General features: G+C 43.3%; 1 protein-coding gene across 2 annotated transcripts in view; it reads left to right on the top strand.

Moving 5' to 3' along the window:
- Positions 1 to 7106, top strand: part of Trappc11 (trafficking protein particle complex subunit 11) — a 44426-nt gene extending 37320 nt beyond the window's left edge. The window contains exons 28-30 of one of the 2 annotated variants that reach the window (XM_059244294.1): positions 3 to 136; positions 1931 to 2098; positions 6862 to 7106. In XM_059244294.1, the coding sequence (XP_059100277.1) occupies positions 3 to 136; positions 1931 to 2098; positions 6862 to 6900 (341 nt within the window). In that variant the 3' untranslated portion in view covers positions 6901 to 7106. Of the gene's footprint in view, positions 1 to 2; positions 137 to 1930; positions 2099 to 6855 lie in introns of both variants that reach the window. The other variant, XM_059244293.1, reaches the window with a different exon arrangement.
- Positions 7107 to 14057: the final 6951 nt, after the last annotated feature.

Genomic DNA, 14057 nt, shown 5'->3' with positions numbered 1-14057 from the left:
AGACTTGCCATCATTTGGACGCGTCAGAGAGTCGTTACCAGTCAGGTATCACTTACAGAATAAGACTGACTTGGTTCAAGACGTGGAAATTTCTGTGGAGCCTAGTGACGCCTTCATGTTCTCGGGTCTCAAACAGGTACAGGTCGTCCTTGCTGGTGTTGCTTGTGTGACCAAGAAACCCAAGTGGGGCTTGTGTTTTGATAGTAGGACATGTTTAGGCCTTTTTAAAGATTAGGTTTAACTTCCTGTAGGGGTGGGTTGCCCTTTTCACATCTTCAAGATGAGGCAGATGGGTTCTTACTCCGAAAGCACAGTTCGCTGATCGCTGACTGTGTTATAATGACAAGTAGAATTCCTGAGACCCGTGAACCTCATCTTTATTTGCCTCATGTCTTGGCCTGAGGCCGGGAGCACAGCCATACTGACAGGTTAAAGCCCACCTGCCTTTTCTGAAGAGCTGGACAGGTTTTTATCTTGCATACAGTTGACTTTTCTCTATGTTCAGGAACATTTTTTGCTTATTCAAACTTTCTTCTTGTTCAGACAAATTAGATGAAAAATTTATCAGTTTTTAAAATGAGTAAATACAACACTCAGTCAAAAACACGTTCCAGAGAAGAGTCAGGGTGTTGACAGACACCCCCCATTTGTCAACATAGGTTTTATTAATAAGGGATAGTTATAATTATAGAAACAAATGTGTCTTAATGCACAAGTGTCTACTCTGAACAATCGAACCAGTTTGCTCCACGTATTCAGAAATCCGAGTTTGTTGTTAAATACACAGTAGAATTGTGTATGAATGTGCAGTATAGCCATGCACTGCACATCATAAATTTATGGCGTGAAGTATTACATATCTCAGCTTCAGTACATCAAAAACCTATGCTGTGCTGCCCTTGGCTCATGGGGTGCACATGCACACTTGTTTCTCATCTATAAATGAGTAAGCTGTTTCCAGGGATTGGATTACAGATAGAAAGGATAAAATACCAAAACTCTACAAGTTTATATTTTTCTAAAATTCAGTTTTTTTGTTATACTTCTGTAGTTATTGTGTGTATAGGCACATCGTGTATGTGTGCATCAGGGTGAGCCTGTGGAGGTCAGAAGGGTCAATTCTCTCCTTTCATTGTGTGGGACCTGGAGACTGAATTCAGGCCATCAGGCTTGGCAGCAAATGCCTTGACATGCTGAGCCATCTTGCTGGCCTCTCAAGTATTAGTAAAGATTTCTAACAACTCCCCCAAACTGTTTACCTTAACATATAGTATAAAATCCCCAAAACAGGGGCTGGAGAGATGGCTCAAAGGTTAAGAGCACCAACTGCTCTTCCAGAGGTCCTGAGTTCAATTCCCAGCACCCACATGGTGGCTCACAACCATCTGTAATGAGATCTGGCGCCCTCTTCTGTATACATAATGAATAAATAAATCTTTAAAAAAAAAATCCCCAAAACAAAGTAACCAAAAACAAATAGTTTTCATTTTGTTGGAACATACCTATAGAGAGATACTTTAGAAAGCAAATTATCCTATAATATTTTTGAGGGTTAAGATATTCCAGGTCTAAGACACAAAACGGTAACCTGAGTGGCATTCTTAAGAAGGCGTATGATCCAAGTGAGTTCCAGGAAAGGCGCAAAGCTACACAGAGAGACCCTGTCTCGAAAAACCAAAAAAAAAAAAAAAAAAAAAGAAGGCATATGATGCCCTTCAGACCTTGGTAGAGACTGAGCAGTGGCACCTCTGTCATGTAGTCCATTTCCTGTCTGCCTGTCGTCCTGTTACACTTGTTCGGCTGTCCGTTCAGAAGAGAGCATGCGTGCTTCACAAGAGGGATGTGTCACAAACAGAGGGTAGCCATGTAAGTACATGTGTATTCATACAGCAAATTGTGTGACTGGTTTTCTCTGGCGTTTTATGCCTAGATCCGATTACGGATTCTGCCTGGCACCAAACAGGAAATGCTGTATAATTTCTATCCTCTGATGGCGGGGTATCAGCAGCTACCATCGCTCAACATCACCTTGCTTAGATTTCCCAGCTTCACCAACCAGCTGCTCAGGCGTTTTATCCCGACCAGCATCTTTGTGAAGGTGAGCCTTGGCCGTTTCCTGTCTTCAGCCGCAGGGTCTCAAAAGTTCACTGAGTAATAGTTGGGGCTAGCTAGCACTGATAGCTTTTGCTTTGAATATATGAATTTGCAGTTCTGTTCATTTCTATGTACTGTTTTATAGAATCTAACATCAAAGACTGCCACTCCCTAGATAATTAGTGACTCATCCTTACAGTGTCCATGAACATACTTTCCCTTTGTAGTAATGTAGGTTTTCTTTCTGTCTTTTTTTTTTTTTTTTTTTTCTTGAGACCGAGTTTCTCTGTGTAGTGCTGGCTGTTGTGGAACTCACTCTGTAGACCAGGCTGGCCTGGAACTCAGAGATCCGCCTGCCTCTGTCTCCAGAGTGCTGGGATTAAAGGCCTGCACCACCATGCCCAGCTTCAATTTTTAAACATTCTTACCTGGTCACATTTTAAAGGCACCCATCTTGCTGTTCTTGTGTCTGATGTCACCTGCAGGGGAACAGTGTCTCAGGACGTGGCAGGAAAGAGTTGGAGAGTGAGTGGTCTCCAGCTGTTGACGGAATGAGAGAGTGAGTGGTCTCCAGCTGTTGATGGAGTGGGAGAGTGAGTGGTCTCCAGCTGTTGATGGAGTGGGAGGATGAGTGGTCTCTAGCTGTTGATGGAGTGGGAGAGTGAGTGGTCCCTAGCTGTTTGACTGTTGGGACTGTGCTATAACTAAACACAGCAGTACTAGTTTCATCGTGTGTGAACGCAGACTTGGTCATATTCTGGCCCCCTAGGGCTGACTTGTCTCAGACACTAGCAGTAACTATACTGAGGAAAGAGATCCGGCCTCATCAGTTAATCCCTTTCGTACTTTGTACACGCAAACCCAGTTCTAATTAAGGCTGGCTCAGTCTTTGACTGCTTTCATGGGAACTAGCGTGTCTCTCCAGCTGCCATGGCCACTCTGTCACCTTCACTGCAGTGCAGTGAGCGTTGCACTCCTTGGCCACTCCTTCATCCACTGGAGAAACACGGGTTTGCTCTTCTACAGAGTGTGCATCTTTAACATACATTGCATTCCATTTGGAACAAGGTCTTTATATGCAGCCAGCCTGGCCTCAAACGGTCCATCCTTCTGCCTCAGCTTACACAGAGATAGGATTATAAGCATGTCACCATAGCCTACTAACTTTTGTCAGTTTTGTCAGTGACTTGAGGGCTACCCTTTCCCACATACTAAATTATCACTGACTAAGATTTTATATCCTACTACACCTCTGTGTCATTCTAGGCTGGTCAGTCTAGTTAGGTGACTGCTTGCCACTACTGAGATTTAAGGGAAATTAAGTTAAACTAATTCTTAGTGTCTGCATTAACCACACTTCAGGTGCTCCAAAGTTAAATATGATTAGTCACCTATCGAACAGGGCTATTGTAAAGCAGAGTTGGTCAGTATTTTTCTTTGAATAATCAGATTCAGTTTATTGCGTAATGTGAATACGTTCCTGTGGCTGCACATGTAAAGCTGTGTTTGGCTAGGTCTTAAGTGGAGCCACTCTTTTGTTCCTGAAAGAGCCATCTCCATCAATACTAAACAATTAAATAAAGAATCAAAGTAAGGAATAGGAACTATTCTTCAACGTTTGGTTCCCATTTTAGATGGTAAAGACCCCTATGTTCACCATGCTAAAGGCACTGGAACTTGGGAGAATGGAGCCTACACCCGAGGTGGACTAAAGTCTCATGCAACAGCCAGCATTATGCAGAGTATCCGACAGCTTATACTCAGAGGGTTAGGAAGAGTCACCTGAGTACAGTGTCCAGTCACAGGGCAAGCCACACATGGTAGAAACATGATTCTCTGTGGAGGCATATAAACAAATAGCAACAGTCAGTTGTGATGAATAATCTAAAGGAAACTCTTCTGTGGGTTTTTTTTTTGGGGGGGGTTTTTTTTTTTTTTTGGTTTTTCGAGACAGGGTTTCTCTGTGTAGCTTTGCGCCTTTCCTGAAATTCACTTTGTAGACCAGGCCGTCCTCGAACTCACAGAGATCCGCCTGGCTCTGCCTCCCGAGTGCTGGGATTAAAGGTGTGCGCCACCACCGCCCGGCCAATTCTGTGTTTTTGAAGAAACTGAGGTCACAAGACTCTTGTCTTATTTTCTTGGAGTTTACTTACAAGCAATTAGAAATCTCTTCACATGTGACTCCATTCTTGGACATTCTTGGACCATGTTCTCACACCCATACATACTAGGCAAATATGTATGTGTACACTTGTCCACACACATACAACTATGTATACCTGTACACTCGTCCACACACATACAACTATGTATACCTGTACACTCGTCCACACACATACCATACAAATGTATACCTGTACATTCATTCACCCACACACATACAACTATGTATACCTGTACACTCACCCACACACATACAACTATGTATACCTGTACACTCACCCACACACATACAACTATGTACACCTGTACACTCATCCACACAATACAACTATATATACCTGTATACTTGTCCACACACATACAGCTATGTATACCTGTACACTCACCCACACATATACAACTATATATACCTGTACACTCATCCACATACATATAACTGTGTATACCTGTACACTCATCCACACAATACAACTATATATACCTGTATACTTGTCCACACAAATACAGCTATGTATACCTGTATACTCACCCACACACATACAGCTATGTATACCTGTACACTCACCCACACACATACAACTATATATACCTGTACACTCATCCACATACATATAACTGTGTATACCTGTACACTCATCCACACAATACAACTATATATACCTGTAGACTTGTCTACACACATACAACTATGTATACCTGTACACTCATCCACACACATACAACTATATATACCTGTACACTCATCCACATACATATAACTGTGTATACCTGTACACTCGTCTACATATATGTATATTTACGACTTTGGAGACTTCTGCTGCCTCAGGCTTAGCAGATAGCTTTTAGTTATGAAGTTGTTATAACTAAACAACTTCATATTTATTATTCTGTTTTCATTTTCTGCTTCATTTTCTGATCACTGTCTCTTATGCTTTCCCTACAGAAGTTGGCTATTGAGTATCTGTGATAATATTACTTGCAAAAATTCCTTTACAGCCAGGCATGGTTGTGTGTATCTTTAGTTCTAGTACTTGGGAGGCAGAGGCAGGAGGATTTCTGTGAGTTTGAGGCCAGCCTTATCTACAAGAGAGTTCTAGCGCATCCAGCTACACAGAGAGACTGTGTCTCCAAAAATTTTTTTTTACCCATTAGATGGTTCTCTAGTATGTTGCTGACTTATTAAGAATTTTACAGCTGGGGGCTGGAGAGATGGCTCAGAGGTTAAGAGCACTGACTGCTCTTCCAAAGGTCCTGAGTTCAATTCCCAGCAACCACATGGTGGTTCACAACCACCTATAATGAGATCTGATGCCCTCTCCTGGCCTTCAAGGACACATGTAGGCAGAATACTGTATACATAATAAATAAATAAATCTTTAAAAAAAAAAAAAGAGTTTTACAGCTGAAATAGTCTATTCATCCTCAACACCATAAACAAAGCGAACAAAACAGCTGTAATGCTGTGGATGTCTGTGCGTGTGTGTTCACATGCATGTGTGCGTGTGTGCTCACATGCATGTGTGCCTGTCAATCTTACTGTTGTTTGTCAGGCACTGTTCCTCTTGCTTTCTGAGACAGGCTCTGTTGCTGGGCTGGAACTTGTCAGTAAGCCGGGTTGACTGGCCAGTGAGCCCCGGGGTCTGCCCATCTTTGCCTTCTTCCCGTTGCTAGGGTCACAAGCACGTGCCGCCATGCCTGCTGTTTCCATGGCTGCTGAGGTTCAACCTCAGATCCTCATGCTTGCAGAGCAAGTACTGTACCAACTGAGCCAGCTCCTCCACCCTGTGATGTCTTTATTTGTTCTTAGCACTGGGTTTGTGGTGTGGTGTTTTATTGTGAGCAGACTTAGAGAGGGAAAGTGTTTGCTTTTATCCTTGAGATGGAGAGAGAGAGAGAGAGAGAGAGAGAGAGAGAGAGAGAGAGAGAGAAGGAGAGAGATAGGTGATAGATAAACAGACAGACAGATAGATAGATAGACAGACAGACAGACAGACACATAGATAGATAGATAGATAGATAGATAGATAGATAGATAGATAGATAGATAGATAGATAGATGTGGTGTGGTGTTTTATTGTCAGCATACTTAGAGAGGGAAAGTGTTTGCTTTTATCCTTGAGATGGAGATAGAGAGATAGATAGAGAGATAGATAGATAGATAGATAGATAGATAGATAAACAGACAGAAAGAAAGAAAGATGATAGGTAGGTAGGTAGGAAGGTAGATGTGTGCATCCATGCATGTATACTTTGGAGTTCATTGTAAGTCACATGTTTTCAAACAGGAGATGAGAAGATCTTGAATCCCCCAAAGGAGCTTTCTGTCAGTTCAGGTCTTGGGATGTAGGAGGCCCGAGCCTCCATGGTGGGTAGGCATGGTAAGGAGCTCCCATTTTACACTCCAGCTGTGAGGCTCTGTGGGAGCTGCAGGAGTCCGGGGTTAGGAGAGAAGTGCCCACCGAGGTGGGTCTGCAGGTGGAAGTACACGGGCAGTGGTATTTCGGTTTTGTAAAATAGTCATAGAAATTTCAGTGCTTCCATAACAGAGCTCTTCTTGTTATTATTTTGTAATTCCGTTTTGCTTTTCCTGTTGTAAAGCCGCAGGGTCGACTCTTGGATGAAAACTCTATTGCTGCCGCATGATGTCCGGGACCAGCCCTTGTGTTCTTCCAGAGGAGTCGAGAGAGTGCCTAGGAGACCCATTGTGACTTGTAGCTTTGATCATGGTGAAAAGTTAATGTTGCCTATTTTTCAATGGCTATGATACCAGCTATTCAGAGAAACTCATGCTTAAAATATTAAGAAAATCATCTTCTCGTACAGTTTCACTAATAAAAATTTCAAATCTGTCTGTGACGTGAGAGGACGTCAGGTCATTGTTCCCGTCAGAAGTCATTTTATGGTGAGCACAGTGTGTCCAAGAGAGGTGACTTGGATGTACAACATCAGTGGAAACAGATAACCAACTGTGATTGGACAGAGGAGATGCATCATACCTGGTTCTGCCTGGAGATGACCCATCCCAGAAATTCCCTGTTGCTTAGCACCACCACTCAACAAGCATCGCAGGTCTGACTGATGTATAGACCTCCAGGGCTTTTTGGTTTAGTTTTGTTTTGAGACAGGGTTTCTCTATGTAGCCCTGGCTGTCCTGGACCTCACTCACTCTGTGGCAGTTGAAAGGTGTCAACCTTATACTTACCATCAGAAAGTTTCAAATTCTACCCACATGTACATCATTTATAAAACAGGTGTATGTTCCTAAAAGGACCTGACCATAAACATAATTCCTAACCTGAGTTTTTGAGAGTGACTCAAGGTCGCAGTAAGAGTTCTCAGTCACTTTACATAATTTCATAAGTGCTATTTAGAATGCCTTTAAATTCATGTAAATGAAAAAAATCATATGGTGAACATTTTCTTTGTAAAATATCTTAATTTAAAACTACTTAAATTTCTTGGAAAATTTTATTATGTAGACCGTGGGCATATTGTAAAAAGGTAATAGTGATGTAAATAAATATGTTCTCTTTCACATCTGCTTGTAGATATCATTGATTTCTTTTAGCTGGTTTGGTTTCAGGTGTGTATAACAGCCTTTACCAAGAACACATCAAGAGATTACCGGAAAGCGGTCAGGAGTGTTCTGGGTTCTAAGACTTGCTCTGCTAATCCTTGCTCGGACAGGGGAAGGCTTTGTGGGAGACATGAGTTCCGTATGTCACAGATTTTCAGATAGGGGCCATCGGTTGACTCTGCAATGGACTGGGATCAGATCTCATCTGTGTGGCTTGCTGGCCAGGAGACTGTTTCTGCCTGTGTACCGAGTTTTCTGGAAGAGAAGCTGACTAGGCCTGTCCCACAGCTTCCTGTGAGGACGTAGATTAACACGGGAGGACAGCCGGACATGGCCAGAGCCGAGGTTCACGATTAGCTAATATTAACATCTCACTGGGAGGCCGAGGAGGACAGGTATGCGGATTTGTCATACACTGTACATAATGCAGAATGTAAATGAGTATATACCTGTGTATAAACATACATATTAATATAAACTATACACAAGTTCATAAAATACACTTTAGTGGTCTCTGGTTTGTGTCCTAGTGTTTTGTTTTGATTCTTCGTTGTAACCTGCAGGTTGATCCCATGACCTCTGTAACTGGAATGTTGAAGACTTCCGGATGAAGGTCTTTAAGGTCCCCGTGGTCTGTAGGGTGCTTGGATGCAGTGCACAAACAATGAAGTCCCCTGCATCGACACTGCTGTTTTCAAGCATAAGATGTGCTTGTAACACAAGTCACTGATAAATACGCAACTTTAGCATTGACGTTAGTGAGATTTACTTAACTGTGTCTGCTTTACCAAATAAACAAGTCTGTTTTTCTTTTTAATTTTCCATACAGCTGGTGATAAAGTATCTTTTCTAGCCAAGAATTCTCCCATATCATAAATTCTGTGACTATATTCTACTTGCCTAGTTTTAAACTGATTTTTTGTTTCTTTTTTTTTGTTTGTTTTTTTGTTTTTTTGTTTTTCAAGACAGGGTTTCTCTGTGTAGCTCCTCTGTGGAACTCCCTTTGTCCCTTGGTAGACCCAGGATGTCCTTGAACTCAGAGATCTGTCCCTGTCTGCCTCCCTCCACTGGGATTAAAGGTATGTGCCACAACTGCCCCGATTTGTTTGTTTATTGAAAAACATAATTGTGACTTATTTTGGGTTCAAAAACCAATCTGATGAATCTGTCATAATGGTGTAAGAGCTGCTGTTTGATTAACTTCCTGTCTTCCCCCCTTTCTTCATCATGTCACTGGGGACATCCGCTCCTTGTGAGTGAGAATGCCTCCTATCTTGGCCTGTGTTATGTTCACTTCCAGTATTGCCGTTTACCTGTGCACACCACGTGTGGTAGTTTTTAACCCCGACAGTATCAGTCTGGAGATTTGTATACAAGCATGACTCCCAGACGCTGCTGTAAACACTGGTACACGATCCAGATGTTACCATCTGTGATCCTAAAGGAGCAACCTGTAACTCTGATCCCTCAGCTCCGATCACCTGTACCATCGTGGGTTCCTTGTCCTCGAATTCTTAGAGTTAGATCACTTTAAAGAGTGTGACTGCTGTGGGGAGATTTGAACATATCTCTGTGTTATTTGAAGGGAATTGGTTTTTGTTTTGTTTTAATGGAGTCACTTTTTCACAGTCCATGTTATCACCACCAAGAGTAGCGTTCCTTCCTGCCAATCCTCTGCAGAATGATAACTCAGAGTTCTGAGCTGTAGTTTCCACATTAGCACGGCAGTGGAAGAGGAGGCATGTTCAAAGGAGAAAAAAAAAAGCCCCTGGAAGTTAAACTCCGCCCTTTAAAGGGGCAGGTCCGTGCAGTCTGTCTTAGTTACTGTTGCTGGGATCAAACACCATGGCCAGAAGCGACTTGGGGAGGAAAGGGTTTATTTGACTCACATATCCTAAAACTCAGTCCTGAGGGATGCCAAGGCAGGAACTCAAATTGGGTGGTTACCCGGAGGCAGGAGCTGATGCAGAGGCCTTGGAGGGATGCTGCTTACTGGCTTGTTCACCCTACAGCTTGCTCAGCCTGCTTTCTTACAGAACCCAGGACCACCAGCCCAGGGTGGCCTCACCCACAATGGGCTGGACCATTCCCTATCAATCACTAATTAAGAAAATGCCCTACAGGCTTGCCTACAGTCCATCTTATAGGCATTTTTTCACTTGAGGTTCCTTTCTCCCAAGTTGACATACCTAGCCAGCACCTCATCCCAGCAAATACCTTTCTGTAGCTCCCTCTCTTGACCTCAGAACCAGAAAAAGCACCCTACGGCCCAATTCTGAATTTAAAAACGACTTAGGGATGGGTTATATTTAATGAATAACTCGTAATGACTTATCATTTTCAAGAAACAGTTATCTGTCCCATTAACGGCTGGAGACTGTCAAGCAAATCCATGATGCCAAATACAAATGGAGCTTCATTTTGTCCTCTCAGTTTCTCCTTGGCACATGGGTGGCTCCCACCTTGGGGGCCTAATCCTCTCCGTCATTATGTATGACTGCTGACTGAAAACCACAACCCAGGGCAGGAGGACCTTAAGAAAGCGAATTCCACCTCATTGTCACCGTCTTCTGGAGGAGCGGTTTACTTCAAGATCAGTCACTCTTTTGGAAATTTCTAGAGTGAGTCTCACATTCTTTGGTGCTTGGTAGCCATCTCACTTTCAACAAACTTCCACCCACAGACATTTAAAGAGCTCCATAAAATTCACTAAATGAATACAAAATTCCACTTTTTGAATGACAAAAAACAACTTAGTTATATTCAGTTTCCTCTCAAAGATCACACTTGTAAACAACTGTCCTTCCCATTCAGTTTGCTTAAGCCAAGTACAAAAGCCAGTTAGCACAAGATTTCATTCTCTGCTTTCTGAAGCGCGTTTTTTTACCAGAGGGAAAGATTTACTCAAGAGTGCCAAGTGTGCCTGCGTTTCGGGGTCTTTGGACCATGCAAACGATAACTTGAGCAATTAAGTTTTCTTGTCTAATCTTTGGGAGAATGCAAAACTCAAAGCGGCCATGAGGCCTGTGTCTTGCGTTTTAGAGTACACCCTCACCCAAAATGTTTCAGCATGCATGACAAGTGACAGCTGACCGACAGCCTTTGGTAGGCTGCTCAAGACAAGCTGGTGGGAGAGCTGGTGTTGCTTTAAAGTACTTCCAAAAGCAAAACCAGAAATCAGATAGGGTGCCTCTATTGTCAGCAACTCGAGAGGCAGAGGGAGGAGGATCACCCCAAGTTTGAGGTCAGCCTGTTCTACATAGGGCACTCCAGACACCTAGGGATACTCGGTGAGGCCTTGTTGGAAAAACAAACAAACAAAAACCCTTAGTTCGGAGGAGATGGTAAAACCTGCAAGATGCTATGGCGTGTTAAAGAATGGGAGGGCACGTGGGGGCCCGTTAGACTATTCAGACTCCCTTTGGATGTGTTTGAAATGTTCCGTAATAAAAACAAAAGGCAGGAGGGAAGCCCAGGGGAGGGTGAGGAGCCAGGTGGGAGGTAGGGCTTCTTCAAGGAGTGACAGGGGAGTTGTTTTAGTCCTCGTGTTCATAAGACAGTTATTCCGTGTTTTTCTTATACGAGAATGCATCTCCATCATCCACGGGCAGATATAGTGGGCAAGCTGAGGTTTGGAGCACACAGAAAGATTTGTAAAAATAAACAGAACAAGGAGAACATTCCAGGGGATGAAAAGGAATGCTGGCATCCGCCCTTGGCAGCACCAAGGCATGCAAGGACTTCCAAGGTAGGCTGGACCTCTGTTGAGCAAAGCCAGTGTTTCCTCCCCCGGAGATTTGGAGATTCGCGTTCCCTGATAAGGCAGCTGGGCAGGGAAGATGAAACTCACTTAAAACCCAGAGCTCTGGCAGCTGTCCCCCACCTTCCAACCCCGCAACTGAAGGGCAAGACTGCCTTCTGGATTTGAGTCGTGATTTATCCAATTGGAGTAATAAATGAGCTTGTATTTTGAAAACGATCTGATCTTGGTGAGAATTCAAGGTCTGTGAAAGGACCAAATCCACATACCATCCCTAACAGGAGCAAAAAAAAAAAAAAAAAGCCAAGAAGTCCACTGTTGCGGTGGGATGCTGAATGCTTGAAGCTCGGAGGGAGAGGTACTACTGTAGCTGGTTTGGTCTTTTGGTTTTCTGGTTATTTTTTAATCAGATAGCTGATGGTGTGCTGTGTTTTTGAGATCAGCGCTCACTATGTAGTTTTAGACTGGCCTGGAACTTGCTACATAGCTCCCAGACACGCCTCCACCCGGCCTGTGCTGGGATTACAGGCGTGAGCCACAGCTGACAATGTTGTCAAGGGAGAGCTGTTTGAGACCCTTGGATGGCCAGACTACAGTTATAATATTCAACCCTTCAGATTGTCATCATTTTCTTTTAATTCTTAGTGTGAGTTTCTCTACACACACAAGATACTGCACGTGTGTTCAGCTTCAGCCATTAGTATGTAGCCATGTACCATCCACCTCCTCGTTAAATCACTTCACCTATAAACACTTAAATCAACCATGTGTTAGTGTCTTTAACAAATCAGTGATTCCTTGAAATTGTCTAATACACAGTCCATGTGCGGTTTTTCCTGATTGACCAAGCACTGTTTTCATAGTTGGCTTTTGTGAATCAAGATCATAATTTAACTCAGTCATTCTTAGCTGTGCCTGACACTCCGCTTAAGCTAGTCCTTTGTATTCCTTGTTGTTGGCTTGATGATCCACTGGTCCAAGACTCCCGCGACCCTCACAGCATCAACGCAGTTGAAGAAATGGAGTCACTTGTAGAACATCCAACATTGTAGATTTGGCCACTTCTCCAGATCCGTTTGTATAGCTAGTTTCTTGATCTCCAGTATTTCTAGTCGACTGGGAGAGAGAGTTAAGAGTTTGTGAGTCTAAAGTGGTTAGTCAATCCCTGTCATCCTAGCACTTGGGAAATGTAGGCAAGAGTTCAAGGTCATCCTTGGCTACATAGCCACTCTAAGGCCAGCCTGGACTACTTGAGACCCTCCCCTCCCCAAAAAATGTTTCTTAAGCTCAACTAGAATTCTACATAAAAGCCTTTTTTCTTCCTGTTTGCTAAGTATATTCACTCACCTTGAAATGCATTTTCTATGAGAGACATTTTTTCTTGGTCATTTTCAGGAGAGAGACGAGCTTCAAGCTGGGCATGGGGGTATATGCCTTTAATTGGACTGCTTGGGAGGGATCTCTGTGAGTTCGAGACCAGTGTGATCTACACTGTGAGCTGCAGGCCAGCCAAAGCTACATAGTGAGACAGTGTTTCAAAAAAGAAAGAGAGTGGCATTCAGCTTTGGTTTTATGTGCTCCTTCCTCTAAGAAATACTTTATTCCATGAAATAATAACAGAAATGACTAGCTGGCAGACAAGGATCTTGGACTGGTTGTGGTGGTTTTCTGGCATTTGGGGTGTGAGCTCTTAACTCTCTTTAGATCACTCCTCTCTGAAAAGTAAAGTTTACAAGGAATCTTCAGCCGTGGGAGTAAAATCAAGATAGCTACCTACACAACCCTTTATTAATTGTACACCTAAAGTCAATATTAACCTGTGCTGTTCCAAGGACAGCCTTGAGAAATGACCGCAGGATCTGGCACCATGCGGAGGTTATATTTAAAAGGCATTTTACATTAATCACTCAGGAATGGAACTTGTGCCACACACCAATCCTAACCACACACAGACTGCTATCTGCAGTTTTATTCTTGGGCTCCTCTGGTGTGCACTGTAGTTACGGTCCTCTTTGCCCAAGTGTGGAGGTTGTGAGGACCATTTTAAGTGATGCTTCCCTTTTTTTATTCATTGAAAATTAAACTAGAGTGGCCTTTTTGCAGAGATTTACTGTGTCACGCTCCAATGCACAAATAATAAACAGCGTGTCTCCCGACCCGGGATGGTGTGGAGTGACCAGTTCCAAGTTCAATGGTGCATAATGAAATTTCCAAAGTGGTCGGACAAGCTGGGTGAGTTTAGGACAATGAGCTTTTATGTTTGAAACTGGGACCCCAGCTGTGACAGGCAGGGGAGGTTTTCTTCTACGCTTGTATGCTGGGGGGTAGGGAGGCGGCTGCAGAAACTCTAGCAGGCTGAGTGAATGGGTTACCTGCTGTGTACCACGGGAGTTCACTTCATCTCCAGCTGCGAGTCAAGTCTGCAACGGCCCAAGCCTGAATTCTGTGAGAGTGGGGACAGCA

This window comes from Peromyscus eremicus, chromosome 17 (genome assembly GCF_949786415.1).
Source record: "Peromyscus eremicus chromosome 17, PerEre_H2_v1, whole genome shotgun sequence".
Lineage (NCBI taxonomy): Eukaryota > Metazoa > Chordata > Mammalia > Rodentia > Cricetidae > Peromyscus > Peromyscus eremicus.
The sequence above is the reverse complement of the archived record's forward strand: the minus strand, read 5'-3'. Positions and strand labels throughout refer to the sequence as shown.